The sequence below is a fragment of the Hibiscus syriacus genome, unplaced genomic scaffold (assembly GCF_006381635.1).
Source record: "Hibiscus syriacus cultivar Baekdansim isolate YM2019G1 unplaced genomic scaffold, ASM638163v2 tig00112217_pilon, whole genome shotgun sequence".
NCBI lineage: Eukaryota > Viridiplantae > Streptophyta > Magnoliopsida > Malvales > Malvaceae > Hibiscus > Hibiscus syriacus.
The window spans coordinates 572,749-586,875 of NW_024063270.1; the positions used below are offsets into that span (position 1 = coordinate 572,749).

The 14,127-nt window shown below is 31.7% G+C and overlaps 1 protein-coding gene across 1 annotated transcript; it reads left to right on the top strand.

Moving 5' to 3' along the window:
* The first annotated feature begins 10,492 nt into the window (after positions 1-10,492).
* Positions 10,493-13,192, top strand: LOC120175903 (ras-related protein RABF2b-like). The gene is made up of 7 exons (XM_039182450.1): positions 10,493-10,711; positions 11,207-11,284; positions 11,378-11,545; positions 12,324-12,372; positions 12,504-12,577; positions 12,769-12,862; positions 12,954-13,192. Exons 1-7 carry the CDS (start codon positions 10,673-10,675, stop codon positions 13,052-13,054), a joined length of 603 nt encoding a protein of 200 aa, XP_039038381.1. The 5' UTR covers positions 10,493-10,672; the 3' UTR covers positions 13,055-13,192.
* Positions 13,193-14,127: the final 935 nt, after the last annotated feature.

Here is a 14,127-nt window from a genome sequence, read left to right on the forward strand (position 1 = left end):
TAAGTCAACATCCGATGAATTGTCATGAGAAAAGGTAGAATGAAAATGAGCACAACATTCTTTCAACTCATTATTATCTAATGACTTTAACTTATTTGAATCATATAAAAATCCAAAAAATACTTTCAAATGTCTTTAATTTCTCAAATATATTCTTCAAAGAATTAATTTCCATATCTACCACAACAAAAAAATAATTGACTCTAAATGACTCATTAGGCGATTCAGCTTCGTTATTCTCATTATTCTCTCCAAAAACATTCTTCCTAATCACACGACGTTTTGTGGGAAAGATATGCTCCACATCCATTTCAAGTGCAAGACTTTTAGCTACATTCATACTAGTTGTAAAGCCTTTATCTCTATATTTTTCAAAGTATGACATCACACCTTCTAATTGCCTTATGGTATTATCAATGCACATAGACTTAAATTGTAATTTCTTGCTTACCATATTAACAACAAATAAAATGTCATACCAAATCACAACACCAAGCAAAAACTCAAAACTTGAGAGTGCATTCACCAAACATTCAGCTTCACTTTTTGACTTTGCATTATTTTCACAAAATTCATATAATTCACACAAAACCAATCTTATTTGGGGACATTGAAATATAATAGCTTTGACACTTTTAATTCGACTCTTCCATTGAGTATTTGATAAATATTTCACAGTTAATCCAGGAACATTATCAAGTAAAATTTTCCATGTCTTTGTAGAACCCGAAAACAATGCATATATGCGTTGAACAACTCAAAAAAAAGAAATAACTTTAACAAAAGAATGTGTCATATCACCAGGAGTGAGATTTAGACTATGACAAGAACAATGCATGTATAATGCTTTTGGATTAATTTCAAGAAATCTTTTTTGAACACCTTGGTATTGTCCTTTCATATTACAACCGTTATCATAACCTTGTCCCCTCACATCATCAAACATTAAGATCAAGAGACTTCAAAAGATTTTATAGTTCATTAAAGAGTCCTAATCCAAATGTATCATCCACTTTTGGAAACTCAAAAAGAACTCCTCAATTTTAACTTTGTTATTTAATATATTAACACATCGAACTATGAGGGTCATTTGTTCTTGATGGCTCATATCAGGTGTACAATTAAGAATTATAGAAAAGTATTTAGCCTCTTTAATGATCTTAATGATAGAATTTTTCACATTTTGAGACAAAAGGGAAATGAACTCATTTTGAATTCTATGTCCAATATAATGATAATGAATTTCACAATCCTGAATGCGTCTAACATGATCTTGCGTAATCACGTCAAACTCTGCAATCATTTCAATTAATCCCAGAAAATTACCATTGTTATTTTGATATAGTTTTTCATTGTATCCTCGAAATGCAAGATTATGTTTAGCAAGACATTTCACAACTGAGAATATTCTTTGTAACACTTGTCTCCAACGCTCTTTCTCTTTCATAATCTCTTCTTGCAAATTTTTATCGATTATTTGATTTTTATCGAATCGTACTCTCAATTCATTCCAAGTATTCATATTAGTCATATGTTCAACACTATTTTCATGTTGTTTAAGCCTTTGGCTAATATGTTTCCAATCACTTAAGCCATCATTTGCTAACAAACTTACATTACTAATCGATTTGAACAACTTGCAACAAAAACAATATACTTTGTCAACATTTTTGGAATAAACTAACCATTTTCTATCACTAGTCTCACCATTGCTCAACATTCTAGAATAACATGCATATGAGAAATGTCTATAATATTATCAACAGGAAATTCAAGATTCATTTCTCTTATGGGCACTTTTTCAACTAATATATCCCTCGCATTATTGTCAAGATTCTCCCAATTTATAGGATCATATATATTCAAATGAGGAAGTGTTTCTTCACCAATTCTTAAATTTTCAACATTGTCATCAATTGACACATCATTAAAGTCAATTGGATCATTCACTTCATCATTCACTTTTTTAGAATTTTCAGGATTTTCAGTATGCAAATTTTCAGTTGATTGATTCAAAGTTTCATGAGAATCAGCCTTTTTAAACACAAATTTATCAAGAACACCTTTTTGTGATTTCTTTAACTCCTCTCGCTTCCTTTTTTCTTTTTTCACTCCCAGACAAATGTTTTTTAGGAAACATCTCACGAAAGAGTCAAACACAAACCAATTCTAATAAATAAGTATAAAAAAAGAACAATTGCACTTGGATACTTCAATTAGAATTGCAACTCATTGGAGTAAGATAAAATCCCAAATTCCCAATTTGATAATTGACACTGTTGATAAATATTAATAGTTATAACATGAACACCACAATAAAAACATCAAAAAGTATATTAAAGATACAAGGGTTGGAATAAAATAAACTAAAACTTAAAGTTTAATTCGAAATAAATAGGCTGATGACTACATCCAAAACCCCAAAACTAACCTTAGATCTAACCCGAAAAAGACCCAACCCTTCAAATACCTTGCACTCCGACAACCCTCGACGGCGGAACAACCACTACTCACCCCCAAAACCGCCGAACCTACCTCTCAAAACCTAGATCTAGGTATACAAACAATATGCAAGAACACTAAAACGTTTAAGCTATTCGGCATCCTTTCCTATGACCTAACCGTCGGCCCCAACTCCGGTGAGACCCCTGCCTTTCTCAGGTAAATTCTAGGCTCTCCTCTATTTATTTATTTATTTTTGTTATTTGACGGTTAGTTGATTAGAGTCAAAATACACTTATTTATTTTTTATATTTATTATTTTGAATATATATATGAATCATTACTATGCTTGACAAGAAAAAATGTTATGTATTCGAACTAAAAAAACATAATCTCTCGATGAATTAGAAATGAACCGATCAGAAAAAACACATACATTTGAACAAAATAAAAAAATCAATAATATGTAACCTTTACCTTTGGAGTCTGTTATTTCTTAAAGACTTGAATATAAGCGTTTACAATGTATTTTTGCTAAGATTTTCCCCTTGTTTCAATCTATTTTTTCTCTTCCCGTTCGATTCCTCCCACCTCTCGTTGTTATGCTCCTTTCATTTATTCTCCTTAGGTAAGACGATAAGGTCTAATGAGTAGGATTCTATTTTTCTCTGATTTGGTGAAGAAATCCCTACTTTTCGAGATTTATTTTTGTTTTTAAATCTTTAGTGATTTAGGTAAAAATTTGAGTGGGATTATGAGAATGGTGGTGGCATGGGCTGCTTGGCTTCAATTAGGAGTTGAGTTGTTGTAACATGTGCAATGGGAAAGTGTTTCTCATGGGGTCATGGCTGTTAAATAAAATAAGAAAATAGTGCTTACATTGATATATTTTTATTATTAGATTAACTATATAATTATTCGTTAAATTGTGTAAAAATATTTTTTTAATTATTAAAACTTAAAAATTATAAAAATATTATTATTTTTAATAATGGACCCCTCCAAACCTAGGCCCTAGGCGGTCGCACTCCACGCCTGGGCTCAGGGCCGGCCGGTTTCATACAATGGTATTGTTCGATCTCTTCCCACATTGTCTTAGATATTTTACAACATCGCAAGATATGTTCTGTAGATTTTGATGTCCCCTGACATTCCTTACAATTCATATCGTTAGTCATAATTTTACTCTTTCGAACCTCGTTTGTGTTCAATTTGTTTAAGCAACATAACCAAATGAAAAATCTTATGCGCTCCGTGATGTTAACTTTCCATATCCACCCAAATATTTTATTATTAGTCACCTCCTCGCTTTTGTTGATGATATATTTGAAAGTAGATCTAATAGAGAAAATCCCATCTTTTCAATAGCCCCATTGAGTTGTATCTTGGTTTTGGTTCCAATTATCTCTTGAGATTTCAATCTATTGAATCTGATCCAAAGTATCTTATGACACTACCGGGGTTGGCCCTGAGCCCAGGTTTGGAGTGCGACCGCCTAGGGCTCATGTTTGAAGGGGACCCATTTTTAAAAATAATAATAATTTTATAATTTTTAAGTTTTAATAATTAAAAAAATAGTTTTACATAATTTAACAAATAATTATATAGTTAATCTAATAATAAAAAAATATCAATGTAAGCACCATTTTTCTTATTTTATTCAACAGCCCATGACCCCACGTGAAGTACTTTCCCATTGCACATGCTACAACAACTCAGCTCCCACTTGAAGCCAGCACCCCATGCATCCACCATTCCTATAATCCCACTCAAATTTTTACCTAAACCACTAAGGATTAAAAAACAAAAATAAATCTCGAGAAGTGGAGATTTTTTCACCAAATCAGAGAAAAATGGAATCCTACTCATTAGACCTTATCATCTTACCTAAGGAGAATAAATAAAAGGAGCATAACAACGAGAAGTGGGAGGAATTGAACGGGAAGAGAAAAACATATTAAAAAAGGGAAAAAAATTAGCAAAAATACATTGTAAATGCTCATATTCAAGTCTTCAAGAAATAACAGACTCCAAAAGTAAAGGTTACATATTATTCATTTTTTTATTTTGTTCGAATGTATGTGTTTTTTTCTGATTGATTCACTTCTAATTCATCGAGAGATTATGTTTTTTAGTTCGAATACATAACATTTTTTCCTTGTCGAGCATAGTAACGATTCATACATATATTCGAAATAATAAGTATAAAAAAATAAATAAGTGTATTTGACTCTAATCAACTAACTAACCGTCAAATAAAAAAATAAAATAAATAGAGGAGAGCCTAGAATTTACTTGAGAAAAGGAGGGGTCTCACCGGAGTTGGGGCCGACGGTTAGGTCATAGGGAATGAGGCTGAATAGCTTAAACGTTCTTGGGTTCTTGCATGTTGGTTTTATACCTAGATCTAGGTTTTGAGAGGTAGGTTTGACGGTTTTGGGGTGAGTAGAGGCTGCTCCGCCGTCGAGGGTTGCCGGAGTGTAAGGTATTCGAAGGGTCGAGTCTTTTTTAAGTTAGATCTGAGGTTAATTTTGGGGTTTTGGATGTAGTCATCAGCCTATTTATTTCTATTTTATTTCGAATTAAACTTCAAGTTTTAGTTTTTTTTATTGCAACCCTTGTATCTTTAATATATTTTTGATGTTTTTATTTTGGTGTTCATTTTATAACTATTAATATTTATGTCAACGGTGTCAATTATCAAATTGGGAATTTGGGATTTTATCTTACTCCAATGAGTTACAATTTTAATTGAAGAATCCAGGTGCAATTGTTCTTTTCTTATACTTATTTATTAGAATTGGTTTGTGTTTGACTCTTTGATGAGATGCTGCCTAAAAAACATTTGTCTGGAAGTGAAAAAAGAAAAAAAAGGAAGCAGAGGAGGAGTTAAAGAAGTCACAAAAATGTGTTCTCGATAAATTTGTGTTTAAAAAGGTCGATTCTCATGAAACTTTGAATCAATCAACTGAAAATTTGCATACTGAAAATTCTGGAAATTCTGAAAATGTGAATGATGAAGTAAATGATCCAATTGAATTTAATGATGTGCTAATTGATGAAAATGTTAAAAATTTAGGCATTGGTGAAGAAACACTTCCTCATTTGAATATATATGATCCTATAAATTGGGAGAATCTTGACAATAATGCGAGGGATATATTAGTTGAAAAATGGCCCATAAGAGAAATGTATCTTGAATTTCCTGTTGATAAATATTATAGATATTTCTCATATGCATGTTATTCTAGAAAGTTGAGCAATGGTGAGACTAGTGATAGAAAATGGTTAGTTTATTCCAAAAATGTTGACAAAGTATATTATTTTTGTTGCAAGTTGTTCAAATCGATTAGTAATGTAAGTTTGTTAGCAAATGATGGCTTAAGTGATTGGAAACATATTATCCAAAGGCTTAAACAATATGAAAATAGTGTTGAACATATGACTAATATGAATACTTGGAATGAATTGAGAGTAAGATTCGATAAAAATCAAATAATCGATAAAAATTTGCAAGAAGAGATTATGAAATAGAAAGATCGTTGGAGACAAGTGTTATAAGAATATTCTCAGTTGTGAAATGTTTTTCTAAACATAATCTTGCATTTCGAGGATCCAATGAAAAATTATATCAAGATAACAATAGTAATTTTCTGGGATTGATTGAAATGATTGCAGAGTTTGATGTGATTATGCAAGATCATGTTAGACGCATTTAGGATCGTGAAATTCATTATCATTATTTTGGACATAAAATTCAAAATGAGTTCATTTCCCTTTTATCTCAAAGTGTGAAAAATTCTATCATTAAGATCATTAAAGAGGCTAAATATTTTTTCATAATTCCTGATTGTACGCCTGATGTGAGCCATCAAGAACAAATGACCCTCATAGTTCGATGTGTTAATATATTAAATAACAAAGTTAAAATTGAGGAGTTCTTTTTAGAGTTTCTAAAAGTAGACGATACATCTGGATTAGGACTCTTTAATGAACTACAAAATGTTTTGAAGTCTCTTGATCTTAATGTTGATGATGTGAGGGGACAAGGTTATGATAACGGTTCTAATATGAAAGTATAATACCAATATGTTCAAAAAGATTTCTTGAAATTAATCCAAAAACATTATACATGCCTTGTCTTTGTCATAGTCTAAATCTCACTCTTGGTGATATGGCACATTCTTGTGTTAAAGCTATTTCTTTTTTTGGAGTTGTTCAAAGCATATATGCATTGTTTTCAGGTTCTACAAAGAGATGGAAAATTTTACTTGATAATGTTCCTGGATTAACTGTGAAATATTTATCAAATACTCGATGGGAGAGTCGAATTAAAAGTGTCAAAGCTATTAGATTTCAATGTCTCACAAAAAGATTGGCTTTGTGTGAATTATATGAATCTTGTGAAAATGATGCAAAGTCAAAAAGTGAAGCTGAAAGTTTGGTGAATGCACTCTCAAGTTTTGAGTTTTTGCTTGGTGTTGTGATTTGGTATGACATTTTATTTGTTGTTAATATGGTAAGCAAGAAGTTACAATTTAAGTCTATATGCATTGATACTACCATAAGACAATTACAAAGTGTGATGTCCTACTTTAAAAAATATAGAGATGAAGGCTTTACAACTAGTATGAATGTAGCTAAAAGTCTTGCATTTGAAATGGATGTGGAGCCTATCTTTCCCACAAAATGACGTGTGATTAGGAAGAAATTTTTTTGAGAGAATGATGAGGATAACGAAGTTGAATTGCCTGAAGAGTCATTTAGAGTCAATTATTTTTTGGTTGTGGTAGATATGGAAATTACTTCTTTGAAGAATATATTTGAGCAATTGAAGACATTTGAAAGTATTTTTGGATTTTTATATGATTCAAATAAGTTAAAGTCATTAGATAATAATGAGTTGAAAGAATGTTGTGCTCATTTTCATTCTACCTTTTCTCGTGGCAATTCATCGGATGTTGACTTAGATGATCTTTTCTCTGAATTGAAAGTCTTATAAATGACTTTACCGACAGAATTGTTATCCATCACTGAAATTCTTAAGTTTGTCAAATCTGCAGATTATTATCCGAATGCTTCAATTGCTTATAGGATTTTATTAACTGTGTCTGTGACCGTAGCTTCAGCCGAAAGAAGTTTCTCAAAGGTTAAATTAATAAAAACGTACTTGAGGTCATCAATGTCACAAGAAAGGCTGAATGGTTTAGCAACATTAGCTATTGAGAAGGAGATGATAGGAAACATTGATGTTGATGTTATTATCAATGACTTTACATCTCAAAATGCTGGAGGAAACCGTTTCTTATGAGAATTTGTGTATGTTATTTTGTAGGTGAGAGTCATCAATTTTCGATTGAGAGAAATGATTCTAAGAGATGATTGAAGACATAATAGGATAAAATTGAGTGAAAAATTGAGACGTCTCTTTATATATTTGGAAAAATAATGTTGGTTAATGTAATAGAATCTACTCGTATAATTTTTAATGAAAATATTTGTTTGGCGTTTACCTAAATTTATTCTTGAATTTTAAGTTATTTTTTAAGGGTCCTTATCTCTTATTTTGCTTAGGGCCCTTAAAATGTCAGGACCGTCCTTGGACACTACTTGCCTAATGTTCTGAAGATCTCAATCTCGGTTTGTAGAAATATAATGAGCAATCTTCTCGATTCTTGCTGAAATGTTGGGATTTATGATGCTCTATCGATCAACCGAAAAAGAGCCAAGAAGGGTGAATTGGCTAAATAAAAAAAAATAAGTGTGGAGATGAAACCCTAAAATTGTAAGCCAAAAAACGATGTCGTTTTTCCATCCTTTGTACCACAAAATTTACTTATAAATTATTTTCTTTATTTTATTTAATAAAATATCTGATAGATATGTTAAATTTTAAATAAAAACATCAAAAAAAAATTATTAAATATTCAACTACTCACATAAAAAATAATTTATATCGATGTGTAATAGGATGTCTTTGCTGTTTGGTTTATGAAGTAAGAGAAGTGGGAGAATCTTCGAAGACCAACAGGAAACATAAAGTGATCAAACATTAGCCTAAAAACTCTTACTTGTTCAGCTGTTTCATATTCACAACCACACTTTTTTTTATGTCATTTAGTGTTAGTTTCGATTTTATTTTTAATCGCTTCCTTTTTATTAAAATATCGAATCAGATACATTCCTAACTAGATTCATAACCTCATTCAACAAGTCCACTATCACGATTAATGGTTATTAATAATCATCTGATTGCCGATTGTATAGGGCGCCTCAACCATGTCTCCACCATCCGACAAACTACTGTTGGCATTCACGGTACTTTCATGCGCATTTGTTGATTTATCACCTCCTATCCCACATCGATCATGATTCTCTGTTCAATTATTATGGGCGAGCTTGTGGAGACATGAACAAAACAAGGTAATATTTCATGATTATGTAAAACATGAAACCAACAATGATGAGACATTATATCTTTTAAGCAATGTCAGGGGTTCGAATTCTAGTCATTGAAAATGGAGTAAACTGGGTTGAGAGGGTTGTTCATCGTTTTAGCAGGCGGCCTCCCTCAGTGCTATGTTCATACTTGGTTGTTTATTGTGTTGTATTCATCACCAAATGCCAGTCCTCCTAATAAGGTTTAAATGTAGTTTTGTTGATTTGAACTTGGTGCGCTTCCGTAATCATGGCCTCTTCTTTTTTTCTTAATATAAGTTTAAAGTTTTTAACGAGGTTCATAAGATCTTTTTTCTACACATAAATTTAGAAAGGTTTTTAACAGGGCTCATAAGAAGAGTTTTAACGAGGCTCCTAATTTAGTTTTCGTTCCGTATATGTTTCTTTAATAAAATCGTACAAAAGCTATTTAAAAATCAAATCATGTTGATGAAACACAGTCGAAATGATTTTTAATAAAAGTGTTCCAAATTTTTAATAATATATAATTTTTTATAAATTTTATTTTTAAGTTAATATTTACCGTTTTATAACTTTTTAGTTTTAAATTTTTCTTACTTTTTAAGCTCTCAATAGTGTTTTGACTTTTAATTATTTTATTTTTGAATATTTTTATATTCTTTAGTATTTTAATTTTTAATTAATTTCACATTTTGAATTTAAAGATATCATATTTTGATAAATAATTATTAATATGTGCTATTTTCGTATTTATTTTTAAAGTTTAATTAATAAATACTCAAATTATATTTTTTTAATATTTGTTCAATTATTTTTCAAACTATTCATGTGTTTAACGCTATAAATTTTGTCACTTTAAATATCTTAATCGTAAAGAGTGTCATCACATTCATTAAAAAAAATTATCCTTAAAAAAAGTATTAAAAATATTATTTTAAAAAAGTTACCTGAGACCCACTTCACCCCTGAAATCCTATAGGATTATTAGGACTAAATCCTAGTTTATTTTCTTACCCATTAAATTTAAATTTAGGGATTTAAGAGATTAAAATTTAAAACGATAATATTTATAACGTTAGACATTAAATAAATTAAAAATCGTTTAAATATTTATTTTAAAAAAATATATAGTTTAAAAAATTATTTTTTAATTACCTATTTTTTATGCAGGAGTAGTTTAGCCTTAAATTTGGGAAAATATTCACGTGTGGCACCTTAAGATACAATTAAAATAAGATACTATCGATTTTGTTATTATTTTAAATAATAGAACTGATAAAAAATATTAAAAATATTATTATTTTTATCGATTTTAATTATTAATATAAATAAATTTAATAAAAAAAATAATATTTTAAATAATAACAAAATCGATAATTTTTTTTAACGTTTACAAATCAGAATTTCCCTCAAATTTGATCCGGTACACAAAACAAGAACAGAAAGAGCAGGTGAGTGAAAGAATAAGAAAAAGCCAATGGCTCAGCCTAGGCCACGTGGATTTGTGAATATAAAAAATAAAAAAAGCAAAAAGGACAAAAGAAAATTCCAATGAAGAAAGAGAAAATGAATAAATAAAAGCAATCGTTGTCGTGTTTGGGTTGAAGAGTCATTGGCAATTTTCCGTAAGTGGTGTTGAGGAGGATCTTTCCCTTTGCTTTTACCCTTTGGATTTAACATCTCTTCTTCTCAATTCCCTTTCCTTTACTCCTTCGTCAACGCATCCTACAACCCTCAATTCTCAATCTTTTCCTTTACCCCATAAACTTTTGTGTGGGAACATTAATCTGATTTCAAAGGATTCATTCTCATGGCCACCACCGGAAACAAGAACATCAATGCTAAACTAGTCAGTCTCTCCCTTATGATCTTAAACCCTCCTTTTTTATTTAAAATTTGTTTATTTTTACTAGTATTTGATGCTTTGGGGTCTGGTTTAGATGCTGAATTCTGATCTGGGTCCTGATGAATTGTTGATCATGCTTGTTTTTTTGTATGAACTTTGATATGAGTTTAGTTTATGTTTGCAATAAAATATTGTTTTGATTTTGTTGGTTTGTTTTTAGAGTTGAGAAAATCCCATCTGAGTTTTGTTTACATCCTGGAGGTTCTTTTTCTTTGATTCTCATTATGCATTTATGCACCTGATTTAGGCTGATTGAATTATGCAATTTTCTCTCTTTTCGTCATTTATAAAGCTTGGAGATTTTGTAAAAATTTTGTGCTTAAGGTTTATGCCTAATTTCTATTGTACTTCTTGTTGTTAAGATTGTGGATATTACGTTGATATTTACCGATGTTTTTGTTGCCTGTATTTGTTATTAATATGTATTTTATTCTTCAGGTTCTACTTGGGGATGTTGGAGCTGGAAAGTCTAGCCTTGTGTTGCGCTTTGTGAAAGGGCAATTTATTGAATTTCAGGTTGTTGGTGTTCTTATTTTCAAGATAGAAAATACAATAATTAAAAAAATCTGCAGGAAAATTATAATTTGACATTTATCTTATATCATGTAGGAATCAACAATAGGTGCTGCTTTCTTTTCCCAGACATTGGCTGTGAATGATGCTACTGTAAAGTTTGAGATTTGGGATACTGCTGGTCAAGAGAGGTACCATAGCTTAGCACCAATGTACTACAGAGGAGCTGCCGCTGCGATCATTGTGTATGATATGACAAATCAAGTAAGTGTGTTCTCTGTGGGGTTTGGTCATTGAACCGCTAAATTGTCTATTTCTCTAAATGTGACATTGGGAGTTGAAGTATTAAAACTTTGGTAGCATGTAATCTAGGTCATACATTGTTCAATTCCCTATTGTTCTGTTTTCTTGGTGATTTTGCTCTGTTTGCCCCTTTTGTAAGTTCTTTTTGCATTTATTGCTGTTCTCTTTTTATATATAAAAAAAGTGAAAAGTGCTAACCAGACAGCGGCTGAGCATTATTGGTACAGGGCGAGCTTTGTATGCGTCTAATTTTGTATTTTTTGCAACTAGGCCAACTATATGTTATTTTTGTCTGGTTTTATGCCTTGATCACTATTGTTTGTATTTTCTCCAAAATCATATTAAGATATCGTTTAAAGGATTCTCAAACCGGATCATCGTTATTTGAAGGAAAACAAAGGTTCTCTTCAGATTGCTGTTCTCTCTTCTTTCCTCGTTAATTAGTTTGTTTGATATTTTTAAATTTTTTGTACGTAAATTTGCTTGTTTTGCCCCTTAAAGAATGAGAGTGGGGAGTGAATGGGGTTTATATTTGAATTTGAGGCATTTTTAGTGTATTATTCTTTTCATTATTACAATTGTCACCACACTAAAGTTTACATTTGCAAGCATTTTAAGATCTTGGTGAACATTTTAGTTTGAAATGTTAAAATAACCTCTAGTGAATTTTAGTAGACTATAGAGATGTGGAATGGCTTTCAGTTTCCAAAGAATGGCAATAGAATTTCTTTTTTTGTAGGCATCATTTGAGAGAGCCAAGAAATGGGTCCAAGAACTTCAAGCCCAAGGTAGTATTTTTCCTTCTTGATTGTTAATATATCCGTTTTTTTCCTTCTGAAATGTTTAATTTTAAGGACTCCTGATTGATTGAATTCTAAGTCTTTGTTTTTTTTTTTGTCTGTTTCATTTCTCTGTGAAGGCAATCCTAATATGGTAATGGCACTTTCTGGGAACAAAGCTGATTTACTAGATGCAAGGAAGGTGGAACCAGAGGCAAGTTATCAGTTTTTTTAGTTCACAACACTTTTTATTGAAAATGTAAACATATATAATTCGACACTTAAAAACAACTTTCTTTGAGATGCTAAAAGGTCAATTGGTCAAATAGATTCATGGTCCAATTTTGTTGGCTTCAACCTACATGCAAAAAATTTCTATTTGACTTATTCTCGTTGGTGATTCAGGAGGCACAAACTTATGCTCGGGAGAATGGTCTTTTCTTCATGGAAACTTCTGCGAAGACTGCATCCAATGTCAATGAAATTTTCCAGGAAATAGGTGCTGTCTATGTTGTTTTGTTAAATTTCCTAGAAGCATGCAGTATTTGTTTTGTGAAATGGCAAGTGACTTATTTTTTTTGCATGCACAGCTAAAAGATTACCTCGAGTTCAGCCGGCACAGAATCCTGCTGGAATGGTTCTCATGGATAGAACTGCAGAACGGGCAGCAAGTGCATCTTGTTGCTCTTAGACGGCGGCGTTTTTTCCCGCATGTATCTTCTAAATAGCACTTGTAATGCTCTCTGGCTCTGCAATCAGAGTTTTATCTTTTCTTTACCCTGTTTGACTATTCATTCAGGGCTGTACATGCATGTTGTCTAGAGGCATTGATGTCGAACTCATTTATTATGTCGGATATTGTTTTTTCATGTAACTAAAAGAATGGTAATGCTATGCTTATGTTCAAATAAATATGCCATTGCTTGTGTTGGCTTGGCTGCTTTTTACAATTCCTATGTACTTTTTTCTGAATATATCTGGATTAGGGTCTTGGCTATTACCCAAACTCCTTAAAAGTGGAAAGCATTTAAGGACTTGTTATCATCCGTGGGAATGGTTTGGGAGCTTTCTTCCTTCTCATTCGTGGTCCGAATTCGTTAGATCCAAGACCAACCATCTTTTGTTGACTTCTAAATAGTTGAACTCAATGTGACAACTTGAATATAGTTTATGCTAATGATTGATTGTATTCGAATATGGTTCTAGTAAATTGGGAAGCTTGCTGTTAATTGTTTAATCACGAGGGCCTTGGTATCCGCCATCTTCAAGCTCAAATGAGGCTTTCTTCATTAAGTTAGGCAATCATTTTCTCATGCGGCCAAACTCGCTTTCGGTTAGAATAATGTGGGGCCAAAACACAGTAAGGAGCCGATGCCTTTATCCATTGATGGTAAGCATGGGTCTTTCGTTGGAAATCCTTGTCGAAAGTTTGGATGCACATTCGGGAGAATGTTAGCTGGTGTATTGGGAACGGCCGAAATACTAGCTTCTGGTATGATTCGTAGATTTCTGATATGGGTCCCCTTGCTGATCTTACTACTGCTAGCCATGGTTATAACCCCCACGCCATTATTCGTGATTTTGCTACAGCAAATGGAGACTGGGACCACACTCGCCTTCAACAAACTCTGCCTGAAGATGTGGTTCATATGGTCCTTGGAATGCCTCCCCCAATGAAAGTATTGGCGACGATCTTCCCATTTGGAGATGGGACAAAATTGGAAGCTGCTCCGTTAATTCGGCCTTAAATATACTCAACAAAGA

Coding starts and splice junctions, on each gene's coding strand:
- LOC120175903 (XM_039182450.1), top strand. CDS start 10,673: ATGGCCACCACCGGAAACAAGAACATCAATGCTAAACTA. Junction 10,712..11,206: donor AGAACATCAATGCTAAACTA/GTCAGTCTCTCC, acceptor TTTATTCTTCAG/GTTCTACTTGGGGATGTTGG. Junction 11,546..12,323: donor TGTATGATATGACAAATCAA/GTAAGTGTGTTC, acceptor CTTTTTTTGTAG/GCATCATTTGAGAGAGCCAA.